The sequence below is a fragment of the Neoarius graeffei genome, chromosome 13 (genome assembly GCF_027579695.1).
Source record: "Neoarius graeffei isolate fNeoGra1 chromosome 13, fNeoGra1.pri, whole genome shotgun sequence".
Lineage (NCBI taxonomy): Eukaryota > Metazoa > Chordata > Actinopteri > Siluriformes > Ariidae > Neoarius > Neoarius graeffei.
The window spans coordinates 39,207,465-39,226,468 of record NC_083581.1 but is presented as its reverse complement, the minus strand read 5'-3'; the positions used below and the strand labels follow the sequence as shown (position 1 = coordinate 39,226,468).

At 46.0% G+C, this 19,004-nt stretch overlaps 1 protein-coding gene across 1 annotated transcript in view; it reads left to right on the top strand.

Annotated features, from left to right (window-relative positions):
* The first annotated feature begins 335 nt into the window (after window positions 1–335).
* Window positions 336–19,004, top strand: part of epm2a (EPM2A glucan phosphatase, laforin) — a 68,553-nt gene continuing 49,884 nt past the window's right edge. The window contains exons 1-2 of the mRNA XM_060936815.1: window positions 336–747; window positions 13,211–13,385. Of these exons, the coding sequence (XP_060792798.1) occupies window positions 498–747; window positions 13,211–13,385 (425 nt within the window). The 5' untranslated portion in view covers window positions 336–497. The remainder of the gene's footprint in view (window positions 748–13,210; window positions 13,386–19,004) is intronic.

Below are 19,004 nucleotides of genomic sequence, written 5' to 3'. Positions count from 1 at the left end.
TACAGACTGAGCGCTCTCGCTTATCTGAAGGGTCTTTGGTTGACTGGGTACATAGTGAGTCAGTTCATTCGGCTCTGTTTCATTTCTACCAAACGGCTCCTTGAGAAATGTTTACGAAAACAGGACAGAGCTGTTGGTCTTTGCATATTTGCGTATTAATATTTAAAATTGTTATAAAATTAATTGAAAATAATGAGGATTTTTTCATTAGAAATATTGATTAGGACTCTTGAGATATGTGAGTCGGTTCACTTAAGAGTCGGCTCATTGCGAATGAGCAGTGGGGCTGTACAGGGTAAACACGGCCAGAGCAGACTGACCCATGACGCGAATCCTATTTCAGGATCCGACTAAAGCAGGCACGAGCTTTACACAGAGAGGTTCCAGCGCTTTAGCTCTTGCTATTTAACGCTTTATTTATTTTTATTAATTGATTTTAAATTAATACAGAAGGTTTCTCACACCGACTGAACACGAATTAGTTCAATTAACCGAGAATGGTTTTGTTTCGGTTTGGGGTCGTGTTGACCCCCGAGCGCGCGGATATCGAGGTGTTTGTATCGGGATCCCGGCCGGAACTCGGGCACTGGGACTCCGGTAAAGCGCTACTGATGAAGCCGACACAGGCGCTGGCGTCCGGCCGCGACCCCTGCCTGTGGCTCGGGGAAGTGCAGCTCACAGAGCCGGACAAACAGCACTTCTGGTTCAAGTTCCTTAAGCGGCTTGATGGGAACTATATTTGGGAAGGTTAGATTAAATCATTCGTAAATATGCGTTTCTTAACTTCAGGAAAGAGAACAGCCATTTATAGCTGCTGTAATGTAAGCAATAACAAGAGCTACTGTAACTTGATTTTTTTTTTCATGAAATGTAACTGGACCGACGGCTACAATTATCGACACCTTAACGATCTTTTGGCCGTTGCAAAAGTAAAAAAGACTTTCAATACGTAAACTGGGCATGAATAATTTCTCAAACTTCCACTGAAAAAAAGAGTTGATTCCCGATTACTTACTGTATCAGATCACGTGACACCGTTCCACAATTATCGACACCTTTGTCCACAGTTATCGACACAGTTCCACAATTACCGACAACTTTGTCCACAGTTATTGACGCCGTTCCACAATTATTGACACCTTTGTCCACAGTTATCGACACAGTTCCACAATTATCAACAACTTTGTCCACGGTTATTGACGCCGTTCCACAATTACCGACAACTTTGTCCACGGTTATCGACACCGTTCCACAATTATCGACACCTTTGTCCACAGTTATCGACACAGTTCCACAATTACCGACAACTTTGTCCACGGTTATTGATGCCGTTCCACAACTATCGACACCTTTGTCCACAAGTATCAACAACTTTGTCCACGGTTATTGACGCCGTTCCACAATTACTGACAACTTTGTCCACTGTTATCGACACCGTTCCACAATTATCGACACCTTTGTCCACAGTTATCGACACAGTTCCACAATTATCAACAACTTTGTCCACGGTTATTGACGCCTGTAGCGCTTACGGAGTGTGGGTGGAGCACAGAGGACGGCAGGACAACGCTTTAGATACACAGAGGGCTTTTATTTCACAACTTTTCAGTTTAAATCGCCCGTTTCTAATATGCGGCATAATGCACAAACACACACACACACTCTGCGTTCTCATCCCGGGTTGCGCTCCCTCTGCTCTCCCTCTGCCTCCTTAAGTAGGGAGCGGTTACTGGGAAAACACACAAAACACAGGTTAATCACCGTCAGGTGTAGCAATTCTGCCACTCACCTTCCCTGGCTCCGCCCTCCTGTCACAGACCGGCGCTTGACCATGCCCCCGCTGCCACATACCCCCACCGCCCGATTCAGGCCGGGCACCCGTCCGGCCCGCAGCCGACTCCCCCCCCCTTGACGGGAGAGGAAGTCCGCCACGACCATCTGCGCCCCCGGCCTGTGGACCACCTTGAAGTTGAAGGGTTGGAGTGCCAGATACCAACGGGTGATCCGCGCGTTGGCATCCTTCATGTGGTGGAGCCACTGGAGGGGCGCGTGGTCCGAACAGAGGGTGAAAGGGCGCCCCAGCAGGTAGTAACGGAGGGCGAGGACCACCCACTTGATCGCCAGGCATTCCTTCTCAATCATGCTGTAGCGCCCCTCACGCACCGACAGCTTCCGACTGATGTACAAGACGGGGCGATCCTCCCCCTCCACCTGCTGGGACAAAACGGCCCCCAGCCCTCTGTCCGACGCATCCGTCTGTAACATAAAAGGGAGAGAGAAGTCAGGGGAGTGTAAAAGTGGCCCCCCACACAGTGCAGCCTTTACCTCAGAGAAAGCCCGCTGGCATTGCTCCGTCCACTGGACCGGATCTGGCGCCCCCTTTTTAGTGAGGTCAGTCAGCGGGCTGGTGACGTCCGAATAATTAGGTATAAACCTACGATAGTAGCCAGCCAGCCCCAGGAACTGTCTCACCCCCTTTTTGGTCTTGGGCCTCGGGCAGGCCGCAATCGCTGCTGTCTTATTAATTTGGGGACGCACCTGCCCGTTGCCCAAGTGGAAGCCCAGATACCGTACTTCCACCCGCCCAATTGCACACTTCTTTGGGTTGGCAGTGAGACCCGCCCGCCTCAGCGACCTAAGGACGGCCCTCAGGTGTTGCAGGTGCCGCTGCCAGTCATTACTATAAATGATAATATCGTCTAGATAAGCGGCCACATAGGTGGCGTGGGGCCGGAGGACCCTGTCCATCAGCCGCTGAAACGTAGCGGGCGCCCCAAACAGCCCAAACGGAAGTGTGACGAACTGGTGTAAGCCGAACGGTGTGGAAAAGGCCATTTTCTCCCGGGATAATGGGGTCAAGGGGATCTGCCAATATCCCTTCGTCAAATCCAGTGTCGAGTAAAAGCGAGCCGTGCCTAGTCGATCGAGTAGCTCATCAATACGAGGCATTGGGTACGCGTCGAATTTAGACACCGCGGTGACTTTTCTATAGTCCACGCAGAACCGGACCGAGCCGTCGGCCTTGGGAACCAAGACCACCGGGCTGCTCCAGTCACTGTGGGACTCCTCGACGATGCCCATTTCGAGCATGGCCTGAAGTTCTTCCCGAACCACCTTTTTTTTGTGTTCGGGTAGCCTATAAGGGCGGCTACGCACTACCACCCCCGGGGGCGTCTCTATGTGGTGTTCTATGAGGTTAGTGTGACCGGGCAGGGGCGAGAACACATCCGAAAACTCGGCCTGCAACTGGGCGACCTCCGTGAGTTGGGTTGGGGAGAGGTGGTCTCCACAGGGGACCGGAGAGGTACGTGATGCCAATGTCCCTTTTTGAACCTCCAGCCCCAGCTCCGCCTTCTCCGGAACTACCGACACCAACGCCACGGGGACCTCCTCGTTCCAGAGTTTCAGCAGATTGAGGTGGTAGATCTGTAGTGCCCCCTCCCTGTCCGTTCGCCTTACCTCATAGTCGACGTCCCCGACTCGCCGTGTGACCTCAAAGGGTCCTTGCCACTTGGCGATTAATTTGGAGCTCGACGTGGGCAACAGGATGAGTACCTTATCTCCCGGAGTGAACTCTCTAAGGCACGTGCCCTTGTTGTACAGGCGGGCTTGCCATTCCTGGGCCTGCCGCAAATTCTCCTGAGTTAGGTGGGTGAGCATGTGGAGTTTTGCGCGCAGGTCCATAACGTACTGAATTTCGTTTTTGCTCTGTGAAGGTCCCTCCTCCCAATTTTCCCACAGTACGTCTAAGATGCCGCGCGGCTTACGCCCATATAATAATTAAAACGGGGAGAACCCCGTGGAGGCTTGGGGGACCTCTCGCACTGCAAATAACAAGGGTTCGAGCCACTTATCCCAGTTACGTGCGTCCTCACTTACGAATTTTTTGATTATATTTTTGAGGGTGCGATTGAACCGTTCAACTAAACTGTCCGTTTGTGGGTGATAAATGCTGGTGCGGATCGGCTTAATACCCAGTAGCCCATACAGTTCGCTCAGTGTTCGTGACATAAACGAGGTGCCTTGGTCAGTCAGAATCTCTTTCAGGATTCCAACCCGGGAGATGACATGGAAGAGGGCCTCCGCAATACTGCGTGCTGAGATATTGCGAAGAGGCACCGCTTCCGGGTATCGCGTTGCATAGTCCACCAGAACCAATATAAAGCAGTACCCACGTGTTGACCGATCTAATGGCCCAATGAGATCTATCCCAATTCTTTCGAACAGGGTCTCGATTAATGGTAGGGGGCGCAAGGGCGCTTTTGGAATGGCCGCTGGATTTACTAACTGGCATTCGCGGCACGCCGTACACCACTTACGGACGTCGCCGCGAATCCCCGGCCAATAGAATCGGGCCATTATCCGGGCGAGTGTCTTATCCTGCCCGAGGTGTCCAGCCATGGGATTAAAGTGAGCCGCCTGGAATACCAATTCCCAGCGGCTCTTTGGAATTAACAACTGGGTGACTCGCTCTTTCGTCTGAGTGTCCTGCGTCACTCGGTATAACCTATCCTTCAAAATGGAAAAATAGGGGAAGGACAGGGTGGCGTTCGGCTGGAGCGTTTGACCATCGATTACTCTCACTTGGTCAAACGCGTGTCGCAGAGTCTCGTCTCGCAATTGTTCCAGTGGGAAATCCGCGAGGGATTCCCCAATAGAAAGAGGAGGGGCTGGCGGCTCCTCACTCTGTCGCGGAGATGACGTAGACGGCTCTGCGACCGCAGCTCCAGCCAAAGCGACACCGGGACCTTCCCCGTCAACCGGCAGGACCCACTCTTTACTAGGCATGCCATTAAACCCCGAAATCCCGGCCAATCAGTCCCCAAGATCAAAGAGTGGGTAAGGCGAGGATTAACCGCCGCCTTCACTATCGATTTTTCCCCTCTGAAATATATGTGGACCGACACCAACAGGTAGCTGTGAATATCCCCGTGCACACACAACACCTTCACCCCCTGTGCTCCCCCCAATGCCTCGTCTTGCACCAGGCTTTGGAGGATCGAGGTCTGATTGCAACCCGAATCCACCAACGCCTGATATGTAGCCCCTTGTACACTCACCGGTATGCGATACGCTCCGGCCCGATCGAGGGCAGCTTCTGGCGCGTCGGGGATCCGCACCACCGTCCCCACCTCCATTGCTGCGCACTGTTGCTGCAGGTGGCCCGGTTCCCCGCAGCGCCAGCAAACCGGCCCAGGCCTTTCCTCTGCAGCTGTGTTCTGGGGCTCACTCACCTGAGGGGGGGGGGAGAGACAGACACAGAAGGGAGAAACGGGAGGGCACCACGGGTGCGGCGGGCCGGCTGGGGTGGAGCCGGCCCCCGCCTCCATGGTGGGGGAGTGGGGCGTGGACGGGACACAGAAGGGGGGGAGGAAGAGAGAGAGAAGAGGAGAGAAGAGACAACGTCGTCGGCCATCCTGTCACCGGAACAGCCGCCAAATGATCCTCCGCCAGTCCTACGGCCTGATCCAGTGACACCGGACGGTGGCACTGGACCCACTCTGCGGTTCCGGCTGGTAAGCGGGCGATGAATTGCTCCAGCACCACCTGATCGATGATTCCCTCGGCGTCGCGATCGTCGGCCCTCAGCCACCGCCAGCAGGCATCCCGGAGCTGCTGGCCGAACGCGAACGGCCGGCCGACTTCCTCCACCCGCAGCGCGCGGAAGCGCTGGCGCTGTTGTTCGGGCGTGCGCCCCACGCGCTGGAGGACGGCCCGGCGAAGGTCCGCGTAGGCCAGCCGGCGGTCGGCGGGGAGCTGTAGTGCAGCCAGCTGCGCCTCTCCCGTCAGGAGGGGGAGGAGGCGCGCCGCGCGCTGCTCCATCGGCCACCCCGAGGCTTCGGCGACCTGCTCGAACAAGGTGATAAATGCCTCGGGGTCGTCCTGCGGGCCCATCTTGGTCACGGTGAGGGGAGACGGGCCCGCGGCTGGGGCGCTGGTGGACCCCGCAGACGCGAGGAGATGCCGGAATGCCTCACGATCTTCCTGCTGGGCCAGCACCAGGGCTTCGAAGCGGCGCTCCTGCTCCTTTCGGAGCGTGACGAGTGTCTGGTGCTGGCTCTGCTGCGCCGTGGCGAGGGCGTGGACCAAGTCCGCGAATGGGGAGGATTCCATGGGGCTGCAAGGTTGGTGCTCCACCTTTCCCGGGTTTCGGCACCACTGTAGCGCTTACGGAGTGTGCGTGGAGCACAGAGGACGGCAGGACTACGCTTTAGATACACAGAGGGCTTTTATTTCACAACTTTTCAGTTTAAATCGCCCGTTTCTAATATGCGGCGTAACGCACAAACACACACACACACTCTGCGTTCTCATCCCGGGTTGCGCTCCCTCTGCTCTCCCTCTGTCTCCTTAAGTAGGGAGCGGTTACTGGGAAAACACACAAAACACAGGTTAATCACTGTCAGGTGTAGCGATTCTGCCACTCACCTTCCCTGGCTCCGCCCTCCTATCACAGACCGGCGCTTGACCATGCCCCCACTGCCACAACGCCGTTCCACAATTACCGACAACTTTGTCCACGGTTATCGACACCGTTCCACAATTATTGACAACTTTGTCCACAGTTATCGACACCGTTCCACAATTATCGACAACTTTGTCCACGGTTATCAACACCATTCCACAATTATCGACAACTTTGTCCACGGTTATTGACACCGTTCCACAATTATCGACACCTTTGTCCACAGTTATTGACGCCGGTCCACAATTACCGACAACTTTGTCCATGGTTATCGACACCGTTCCACAATTATCGACACCTTTGTCCACAGTTATCGACACCATTCCACAATTATTGACAACTTTGTTCAGAGTTATCGACACCGTTCCACAATTATCAACACCTTTGTCCATGGTTATCGACACTGTTCCACAATTATCAACACCTTTGTCCACAGTTATCAACACCTTTGTCCACAGTTATCGACACCATTCCACAATTATCGACACCTTTGTCCAGAGTTATCGACACCGTTCCACAATTATCAACATCTTTGTCCACAGTTATCAACACCGTTCCACAATTATCGACACCTTTGTCCACAGTTATCGACACTGTTCCACAATTATCAACGTCCAGATGATTATTTATTTTTAAAAAAATAATCGGTATGTGGTATTAACAAAACATATATTTTTTATTTAAAATTTGTTTTACATAGACTTATATTTAGTACAAAATATCTTTTATATAAATATATCGATGTTGGTGTTTACGTAAATGAGGAAATAATTTTAATGTTTGTAAACGAATGAACTGATAATATTTAACCTGTGTCAGAAAATCTTTTTGTTCCACTTTAAGTATTTTCATAGATCACATTTTGTTAATTGCAACAGAGTGGTGTAGTGGTTAGCGCTGTTGCCTCACAGCAAGAAGGTCCGGGTTCGAACCCCGTGGCTGGCGAGGGCCTTTCTGTGCGGAGTTTGCATGTTCTCCCCGTGTCCGCGTGGGTTTCCTCCGGGTGCTCCGGTTTCCCCCAAAGACATGCAGGTTAGGTTAACTGGTGACTCTAAATTGACCGTAGGTGTGAATGTGAGTGTGAATGGTTGTCTGTGTCTATGTGTCAGCCCTGTGATGACCTGGCGACTTGTCCAGGGTGCACCCCGCCTCTCGCCCGTAGTCAGCTGGGATAGGCTCCAGCTTGCCTGCGACCCTGTAGAACAGGATAAGTGGCTACAGATAATGGATGGACATTTTGTTAATTATTCGTTGTTGTTTGTATTAATTTCTAGTTTTGTAGTTTACCAATAAATGTCAGCAGGCAATTGACATTGTAATCACATGAAAATCCAGGTCAAAGGTCGATTTTTTTAAAATTGAGATTTTAAATTTACGTCTAAAAATATAAAATGTCTACTGATATTGTAATATGTGGTAGATATTTCCAACAAACTGCAAAAAAATATTTTCTGAATGGAATAGAAAAATCTGCATATTTCAAGCATGTAATTTTTTATATGCTCGGAATTTAATTCTGGTCTAATTCTATTTATTGCAATTGGATTTCAAATACTCCTATACACATTCCATTCTGTTATGAATCAGAAAAAAAAATTATTATAAATCACAGCACTTTAATTTTTTTAAAGTACTTCATCTACTTCAACAATATTACACAAAGATCGGTCCATAACAGTTGTAAATGTCAATTCCACAGGGTGTCGATAATGGTGGACACCGGTGAAAGTGATCACTATTATTGAAACATCACGTGACTTATCAAACGCGCGTTTAGATACAAAATGGCGACTGTCAAATGAAAGAGTAAGAAACAAAGTCGGTTTCGACAAGGAGATCATGAAATATCTGTGAATTTGATCAGTAAAAACATTTCCATGATCTTTCCGCCATGCTTACCTGCAGTGATAATGTTTGGGTTTTCCTCAAATTGTTGATCGTGCTAAAAAAATTCCATCTCAGGTAACGAGCTGTGTCATCAGACAACAAGATCAAAGGGTGAGGCGAGTTTTCTGGTTGATTAATTAACCAATAATAACTATTGTAACTGAAACTCATTTTTGTAAAATTGTTTTTTATTGGTAAATCTGAAAAGGTATCGATAATTACGGACTGTCAATAATTGTATCCGCCGCTCTATAAATGGATAAAAATGATGTGTAGTTCTATCTTTAATGTATAAAAATATTAGCATTGGCAAACTGCTGTGGTATAAAGGCCTTTACACACAGGATAGGATACAATACAAAACTGCAATATAAAAATATGCACATTGAATTAGATGCTAATTTTTTAATACTTCACGTCATATTTCGTGCTCGTTTCGCAGCTTGACTGTCAGTCGTGTCCTGAATGAATGATGGAGTCATCTAGTAGTGATGGAAGACAATACGTATAGGTGTGCTCTCAAGAAAGAGGAAGTTGTTGGAACTTAAATGACAAGCGGGAGAGTTTCATAATCTTGTTCAAGAGTCAAAGCTGAAAAACCCAACAAGAAAGAAAGCAACACTCACGGTGTTGTGTGTTCATGGGTGAAATATAGCCAGGACATGAGATGGCCATGGGAGGAGCTTGATTTTGTGTCTGGTGAACCATTTTTGTGTAGATTTGGCCACATGTTTAGAGTCATTATCTTACTGAAAGACCCAGTGACGACCCATCTTCAGCTTTCGGGCAGAGGCCATCAGATTTTGATTTAAAATGTCCTGGTATTTCAAAGAGTTCATGATGCCATGCACCCTAACAAGGTTCCCGGGGCCTCTGGAAGAGAAACAGGCCCACAGCATCACCGATCCTCCCCCATACTTCACAGTGGGCATGAGGTGCTTTTCCGCCTACTCATCTTTTGTGTTATGCCAGACCCACTTAGAGTGTTTGTTGCCAAAAAGCTCTATCTTGGTCTCATCTGACCAAAGCACACGGTCCCAGTTGAAGTCCCAGTACCGCTTAGCGAACTCCAGACGTTTACGTTTATGCTTGTAAGTGAGAAAAGGCTTTTTCCGTGCATGCCTCCCAATCAGCTTGTTGGCATGTAGATAGCGCCTGATGGTTGTTATGGAGACTTTGTGACCCCAAGATGCTACTCTTTGATGCAATTCTCTAACAGTGAGCTTTGGAGAACTTTTTACTTCTCTTACCATCCTCCTCACTGTGCGTGGTGGCAAGACAAACTTGCTTCCTCGTCCAGGCTTGTTTGCCACTGTTCCAGTTGTTTTAAACTTCTTGATGATTCCTCTGACTGTAGATATGGGCAGGTGTAGGCGAGTGGCTATTTTCTTGTAGCCATTGCCTGACTTATGAAGGTCGACACACATCTGCCTTACTTGAATGGTGTGTTCTCTCGTCTTTCCCATGTTGAAGAGTGGATAAGAGAAATAGGCCTCTGTGTCACATCATATTTATACCCCAGGGAAACAGGATGTGATGAATTACTAATTAAAGGTTCCTAGATACTCTGATCAACTTTATAAACTACAGTAGAAATAACGGAAATGCTTCAATTACATTTATTTTCTAAGAATTGTTATGGGTGCCAATAATTGTGGAACAGGTGATTTTATGAGTTAAAGGTTACATTTTTCTACAATTTTCGGTGTGAGATTATGCTTCTGCAATAAAAATTGAATTTATTTTAAGGCTTTTAACACATCTTAGCCAGGGGTGCCAATAATTGTGGAGGGCGCTGTATCTTACTTAACTAGTTGGATTTTATTTATTTATTTATTTATTTTTTTGCTCATCATTTAGCCCACTCAGGGCGGCATGGTGGTGTAGTGGCTAGCACTGTCGCCTCACAGCAAGAAGGTCCTGGGTTCGAGCCCCGTGGCTGGCGAGGGCCTTTCTGTGTGGAGTTTGCATGTTCTCCCCGTGTCCACGTGGGTTTCCTCCGGGTGCTCCGGTTTCCCCCACAGTCCAAAGACATGCAGGTTAGGTTAACTGGCGACTCTAAATTGACCGTAGGTGTGAATGTGAGTGTGAATGGTTGTCTGTGTCTATGTGTCAGCCCTGTGATGACCTGGCGACTTGTCCAGGGTGTACCCCGCCTTTCGCCCGTAGTCAGCTGGGATAGGCTCCAGCTTGCCTGTGACCCTGTAGAACAGGATAAAGCGGCTAGAGATAATGAGATTTAGCCCACTCAACAAAGAATTAGCGAGACATCACCTGGTTGATGGCCATATTTTTGCTCATTTGCAAAAATGTCATAAATAGCCTGGTCTTGACTTACTCAGATTGCTAATCTAATCAAAAATGAAATTAAAATGGAATTAAATTGCAAAGTATTACCGTATTACAAAGAAATTATTGTATGTGTGTGTATAGTTTGCAGTATAAAATGGAATGTAATGGACTATCGTTCTCACTAGATGGCAGTGATGCCACAGACAAGACACACACACATTCTTGTACATCTATCTTTGTGAGGACTCATTGCCATCATGCATTCCTGAGCCCCTTACCCTAACCTTAACCGTCACAACTAAATACTTAACCCCAACCCTAACCCTAACCGAAACCTAACGCTAACGTGAACCCTAAAACTAAGTCTTAACCCTGAGACCACCCTTTGAAGAAGTGAGGACCAGCCAAAATGTCCTCACTTCCCAATAATGTCTGAACTCTGTTGGTAAAAAAAAACACATTCTGGTCCTTTAATATATAGCAAGTAGACACACACACACACACACACACACACACACACACACACACACACACACACACACACACTTTGTCCTTCTGGCCTGTTGTAATTTAAATTGAATCTGGTTTGACTTCATCAGCATTTTTTCCATTCACACTCACAAAGCACTGGTTGAAAAGGACAGAGAAAAGTGAAATATTTTCATGTCTTTTGTCTCCTGAACCAGTTTCTACTGATGTCAGTTTATTCTGCACTCCAACAGTGACCGAGTTTCATTAATTTTTTCAGGTTTATTTATTTTTCCCCAGTGCACTCATTTTAAATGGCTTCTTAGCGTGACTGCTTAAGTACGTGCGTTTCTTTTGTTTTGTTTTTTGTGCTATAATCCATATTTTTGTTACTCTGCTTGTTGGCATGCTGTGATTTCCTTTTAATCATGCAGCATACACTTTTGGACATGAATAAAGCATTTTTTTTTTGGGGGGGGGGGGGAACAGTATGGCTTGATTGCACCGCATAGCTCTAAACTCTAAGTGCGTGGTAAAAATAATCTCAGTTCCCTCTGGCAGTCAGAACGTCCAAAATCATTGTGCTGCCTTCATGTTCAAGCACATGATGCACATGATGATCAGGATGCACAGGCAGGGCTAGAACTGGGTTTACAAGGCATTTAGGAGATTTAGTTAAAGCTTTGGATGTTTAGGTTTCTTGTTCATAAGAACAGGATATGATTTTCACCAAGCATTTTCCTTGTACTCTAATAGCACATTAATTTGTCTCACATGTTGTTTTGATTTGTTTTTGTCACACTACAGCACTCTCAACATATACATCATAACTTTAATAAATGCAGCATGCACATCCCATTCCCATGTAATAGCACAGTGTAGTGAAGGCCTGAGCTTTAATAAATAATAATAATAATACAGGTTTAATGCAGACTTCATATCTGGTTGCATTCTCACAGCTGATGGAAGAGACGTGATGAGAAATGAACACAGCAGTGACTTTTTTTTCTGACATTTTCCATCAACATGATCCCGTCTCACAGTGCAAGCCTACGGGTTTGTTTCCCACGGATGTATCAGCTGAGAACTAAAATACAAATCATAAAATGGTGAAAGAGTACTGAACATTCTGAGCAAGCACAGGTTTACTGTAGGAAAAGAAAATCACACCAAATGCATGTCATATATAAGGTGCCTTACACCTTGATGTTTACTAACCTTTCAGTTCATACCAGTTACGTGAGAAATTACAACTCCAATCTGCTCCGGTTTCCCCCACAGTCCAAAGACATGCAGGTTAGGTTAACTGGTGACTCTAAATTGACCGTAGGCGTGAATGTGAGTGTGAATGGTTGTCTGTGTCTATGTGTCAGCCCTGTGATGACCTGGCGACTTGTCCAGGGTGTACCCCGCCTTTCGCCCGTAGTCAGCTGGGATAGGCTCCAGCTTGCCTGCGACCCTGTAGAACAGGATAAAGCGGCTACAGATAATGAGATGAGATGAGATCTTCTTCATGTGGATGATCCCACATGGATACCATAAAGACTTGCACTTCCAAAAAATATGTCCAAGTTTCACTCCTGCTTCAGTGGATAACTTCACCTGGATACTGTAGACTTGTACCCAAGAATTGCTGCTGTAATCACAACAACTGTCCTGTGCTCATACCAGGCCTCTTATTCCCAATCCACTCATACTGAACATCCTTTTAACACACTTAATACTGTTTGATATTACATTATAAGGAAAAGTATAAGGCTGCCCTTGTGTGACTGGTTCATTTTAAGGTTTCTTCCTCATGTCCTCTCAGGGAGTTTTTCCTTGCCACGATCAGCTCTCAGTCGTTCATTAGGGATCTAAATCTATATCCAGATGTCTGTAAAGCAGCTTTGTGATAACGTTAGTTGTTAAAAATTCTATAGAAATAAAATTCAGTTGACTCGAACTAATGCATTCAAATAATACGTCATGTTGCAGAAAGACAAAAAGTTCAGGTTTCCATTTCATTTTGCCTTTAAAACCACATAAACAGAAAGCGCAAAAGAGGACAAAGTTATCATTCATTTTATTTCTAATGATGGTTTATTTTGTGTCCAGGTAACGGCCCACATCATGATCGGGAGTGTGTGTATGACCAAAGCAACATGGTGGATGGGGTGTACTGTCTCCCGATTGGTCACTGGATCGAGGTGAGCGGCCACACAGATGAGATGAAGCACACGACAAACTTCTACTTCAGCGTCGCAGGACAACAGGCCATGCACTTTTCCAAGTGTGTATACACGCACACGCATACCACAACAGACACTTTTATTTATTTACATCATTTCTCATTTTCTTTAAATCCTCTTCAGTTAAGCTTTTGATGCTGCTAAAGGAAAGGATGCTGCTGATGCTGTTTGGTTGATAAATATTCCACGAGCTTGAGTTCTAGATTTCTGTAGTAAGTCTTGTACTTTTTGTCACTAAATATGGCCAAGAACCACCTAGTTTTACAGGAAAACGCTGCATTTTTCTGATGTAGACATTTTTTTTCTTCGTACGGAAGTGTAGGGAGCCAATCAGTTTGCAGCTCAGATGTTCCACGAAGGGTTTCCGAAGTGTGCTTCTTTTACTTTTGTACTGGAGTGACAACAACAATGCAACATTTTAGCAATCAAATTTACACAAAGCAAACTATATGCCTACATCATCACACACTCACTTAAAAAAAAACAATGTGCCTCATTTATCACTTATTTAGTAAAGTTGTATGTAAGTAAATCTTTTTGTAGACCAAACTGAACTAAAAATTCCTGCCGGATTCAGAAAAGGCTCTGATTTCTTCAAATACTTTAACAGGACATTTACATTTAGTTACGCCCACAAAGCTCTATAAAAGGAAAGTTCACAGAGAGTTGAAAGTGACAAAATGACACTAATGCAGCTCAGCCACTGCAGCACTAACGGTAGATTCAGACCAAAAGTGGTGAGAGCATCAAAGCCACCAGAAGGTGTTCATTTTCTATGTGATCCAGTGTCTGACAGCGACGAGCAGTGGCATGACCGTTGGCGGTGTATCTTGCGTCAGAATAGAGTTAAAGTCTGGACAACTTTATGGCAATGAGCAATGAGTCATTGCTCATTGCCATAAAGTATGTAAAGATGTATAAAGTACTGGAGTACATAAAGATGTATAAAGTACTGTAGTAGAGGAGTTGAGTAGAAGTACAAGTACTATATCAAAAAAGTGACGAGTAGAAGTTGAAGTGTTCTTTAAACACCATACTTAAGTGGAAGTACTAAAGCAGGGGTTCCCAAACTTTTCCATGCCAAGGCCCCCCAAACAGCATTAGCTTCTGGCCGGGGACCCCCTTTGCAAACCCACAGACAATGCTACAAAATATGTAAAGAAACATCAACTTTTAGAATGTTTTCTCTTACTTTTATTAATTGTTACATTTGTTTAGCATAAGAATATTATTAACTAACATGTTTTCAACACAAATATTTTCGCACTGAACAATAAACTGTATAACCTCCTGTAGTACCTGATTCAACTCGTTATCCATCCTTTTTGCGGCCAGTGCCTCGCGATGGAGCATGCAGTGTGTGGCCACTACATGCGGGGCCTTCTGCTTAATGAGCGCGGTCACTCCACTGATCTTCCCGGTCATTGCCGCGGCTCCGTCCGAACACACCCCCACACAACGGGTCCAGTCCAATCCGTTAGACTCGATGTAATCGTCCAAAACTTGAAAAATGTCTTTCCCAGTAGTTCTTCTTTCAAGTGCTTTACAAAATAGTATTTCCTCCACAAATCTTTCCTGTGAAATAAATCTGATGTACACAAGCAGTTGGGCCTCATTGGATAAATCTGTGCTCTCATCCAGCTGAAGTGCGAAGTATTCGCTGGCTCTCACCTGCTCCAACAGCTGAGCAGATGCGTCTTGAGCCATGTCACCAATCCGTCGGCTCACGGTGTTATCAGAGAGTGGGACAGCATCGATTTTTTTGGCAGCATCCTCACCAAGCAATTCTCGGACAATGTCTTTGGTGGCTGGTAAAATCAAATCTTCTCCAATTGAGTGAGGTTTTTTAGCATGAGCAATGTGGTACGAGGCTAAAAATGATGCCTTCAGGGCCCGCTTGGGGACAGTAGCTTGCTGGGTGAATGCAGCAGATTGCCTGACCAAATGCTCTTCTTTGCGTCTGAAGAAATCTACTGTTTTTTCGGCATCTGTCGGATGTTTTTGTACCAAGTGACGCTGAAGTTTCGAAGGTTTTAAGCACTCGTTTGACAGGGTCTCCAGACAGAGGACACATTTCGGGCAATCATGGCCATTTTTCTGTATGGCTGTAAAGCCATTCTTAATGTATGCTGCCTCATATTTTCGGATTTTAGTTGGCCAGGACTTCTTAGTTTTTTTTCGCAGCAGTGTCCTCCACAGCAGGGCTGTTGGTTTGTTCCTTCGGTCTCGTCTTCAAAAACCTGTCCATTTTGCACTAGCAATACGCTAGCTTGAGGAGCAAAGCAGCTTGATAAATGGCGCAAACCGCAACGTCACAGGCAATCGGAGAGATGAGCATGGCAAACAACATTTTGATATGATGTATTATTATTAATAATTATATTTTATAATAATGATTTAAAAACTAATTACAATATATTTAATAATAATTATTTTAAAAAAGTATTTTTTTTTCGCAATTTTGTTGTTATCGTCCCTCCAACTTTCTGAGGCCCCCCTAGCGCCCCCTGGCAGCCCCCCAGGGGGCCGTGGCCCCCACTTTGAAAACCACTGTACTAAAGTATTCAAAATGTTTTGTACTTAAGTATTGCAAGTAGAAGTATTTTAAAAATTACTAAAGTACTAAAAGTAAAAGTACAAGTATTGTGTATATTAAAGAAAGCAGTCAAAAGTTTGAATATCATATTGTTTATATTATTTCAAACATTTAAAGTTAAGGGCACAATTTCTTTGGCTGAAGCAGCAGTACAAGGACATAAAAGGCCATACAAGTGTTTATGAAAAAAACACTATTAAAACATCTGAAAGGCTAGAGGGGTATTCCAAGAATACGGCTAAGTGACAAGCCTCGGCAAGTTAAGCCTAATGGTAAACCTTATAAGAGAACAGCCCAGAAGCATCATTCTCACAAAGCCAAAGGGCTCTTCCATCAACAGGTTAACCACTGCCTCCAGGTTAACTTACTCAGGTTTGTCTCTTAATCAACTACTTGGAATACCCCCCAGTAGGCCACATACAAGTATTTCTCATGTAAAAACACACGAGTAGAGCACCTTACAACACCTGAGCTCTCTTCCTTGCTTGTGCTTTTTTCCCCTCCACAGTGTATTCCCTTCTTAAACTGGTATGCATAAAGCAGTCAGTTAGGGAGTTAGAAATCTTTTGTTTAAGCTCAAAAGTAGTTGTTTTCAAAATTGGAGTCATTCAGTCTCGCTCTTCTTTGGCTAAAGACTAATCCTGCAATACTTAAAAGCCTCTCGCAGGCTGCTGATGCTGGAAGGGGTGTGTTTAACCTAACAGACATCTTACACACAGCTGGAAAAGACTTGAGCAAGTCCATGTTATCTGCTGAACAGGACAAGTACGCATCTAGCTGTTTGGCGCCGTCTTGTGCCTTTGAACCCCTCATGCCAGAAAAAAGTCGTCTTCATCAGATGAGCTCGACCTGTTGACCTCACCAGACTGCAATGAGAAGTCTTCAATGTGTTGTTTGATATAATCCATTCCTAAAATATAAGAGTACATTATAAACAATAATAGTTTCAACCAGTCATGACAGTAACCACAGATTTAACATGACAACATTGTTAGTAAGAAATAATGATTTTAATGGAAATGATGGCTTTATACAGGCTAAGAAAGGGCTAATGCACTACTAATATCCATGTTAGTAAGCATTTGGTGTATGATTAATATGCAAAGCTTAATTGAAAGTGTTCCCTTTCTTACCTATTTTGATTGTCTCATCTTCCTCTGCCCAATTTGTCCGGAACTTTGGGAGCAGAATAGCAGCGGCCACCAGCTCTGGGTCTTCCATCATAGGGCCAAAGCGATCCTCAATGCCCACCTGCAGAGCATTGACAAGGGGCTTGCAGTATTTTAGCGGTAGCTTGATCCTGTCCAGCTTAATTTTCAGGAGCTTGACGGTTGGGAGCAGCCACCCTGTCTGGACATTGGTTTCAGCTTGCAAGATGTTAGTTGCTTGGGTGACTGGAGTCATCACAACAGCAAACTCTGACAGGAATGCAAGTTCGGCTGGATTAAACCTGTGATATTTCATTAACACACAGGATTAGGTGTTAGGTGATTAGGTGTAACAATAAGAGACAAAAAAACAGCATTGCTACATGATCAGCTCATTATCATGCAATGGAATGGTTCATCTTTCAATGTTAACCATTCAATTCAATTGTTGTACAAGTAGACAATATGTACCAGAATTGAGCTTGAGAGAAAGAGTACAATATGATTGATTTTTAAACTTACATTGGAACATTCAAATCTGTGCAGACAACTCTCATGGCTGCCTCTCCCTTCTCTTTGACGATCCTGAGCAGTCTCTCCACAGCCATAAACACAGAGTTCCACCTTCTTGCAACCGGTCGCACAAGCTGGAGGGAGCAAGCATCTTCCACAGTTTCAGCTGCTATTGAGGATCTTGACCACTTACAGTATTCCAAAGTGCATTGCACTTGCCAAATGTTGAATAGTATAATTTCTTGTACATGTCATTGGACAGGGCGGCACGGTGGTGTAGTGGTTAGCGCTGTCGCCTCACAGCAAGAAGGTCCTGGGTTCGAGCCCCGGGGCCGGCGAGGGCCTTTCTGTGTGGAGTTTGCATGTTCTCCCCGTGTCCGCGTGGGTTTCCTCCGGGTGCTCCGGTTTCCCCCACAGTCCAAAGACATGCAGGTTAGGTTAACTGGTGACTCTAAATTGACCGTAGGTGTGAATGTGAGTGTGAATGGTTGTCTGTGTCTATGTGTCAGCCCTGTGATGACCTGGCGACTTGTCCAGGGTGTACCCCGCCTTTCGCCCGTAGTCAGCTGGGATAGGCTCCAGCTTGCCTGCGACCCTGTAGAAGGATAAAGCGGCTAGAGATAATGAATGAATGTCATTGGACACTGCCTTGCTGGCATCGGTAGTGGCTATTAGGTTAAGAATGTGGCATGCACAGTGCTGGTGCTTTGGAAGCTGGAACTCAAAACCATCATCCTCATCCAAAAGTGAAGATACGTCAACAAACTCTACCTTCTCCTCATCTTGGTCTGCTTCTTCCTCCTCCTCCTCCTGAACTTGAGCACCAGCATTGTTATTTTCATCTTCAGCAAAGACTTTGAAGGCTTTGATGAAGTTGGAGCCATTGTCCGTGGTTGTTGTGACTATCCTCCCCCGAATTTCAAACTCAGCATGGATATCATTAAGTGCATTTGCCAGAAGGTCAAAAGTGTGAGAGCCTCTTAATCTTTTACAGGCCAGGGCCACAGAGACCCTTTTTAAACTTTCAGGGTCCAGCCAATGGGCCGTGACCCCAATGAAACTACGCTGCCTGGCTGACCAGCAGTCAGTGGTTGTTGCGATGTGGTCCACAGTTTTCATGGCCTCAATCATTTTGATCTTCATTTGTTTGGCAGCATCATCAATCCTAGATGTGAGTGTGATTCTTGACATTATTTTGGTATTTGGCACCAGGTCGGACACAAAGTCCCGGAAAGGTTCTTGCTCTACGATGCTGAAAGGCTGAAGTCCTCGGACAACATAATTCACAATGGCCTTGTCAACGGATCTATGGGGCACTGTCCAGCTCTCTAATAATGTGGGCTGCTTGATGGAGGGGGAGGGAATTACAGTCTTCCTCATTCGTTTAACTGATGTGAGGTCCT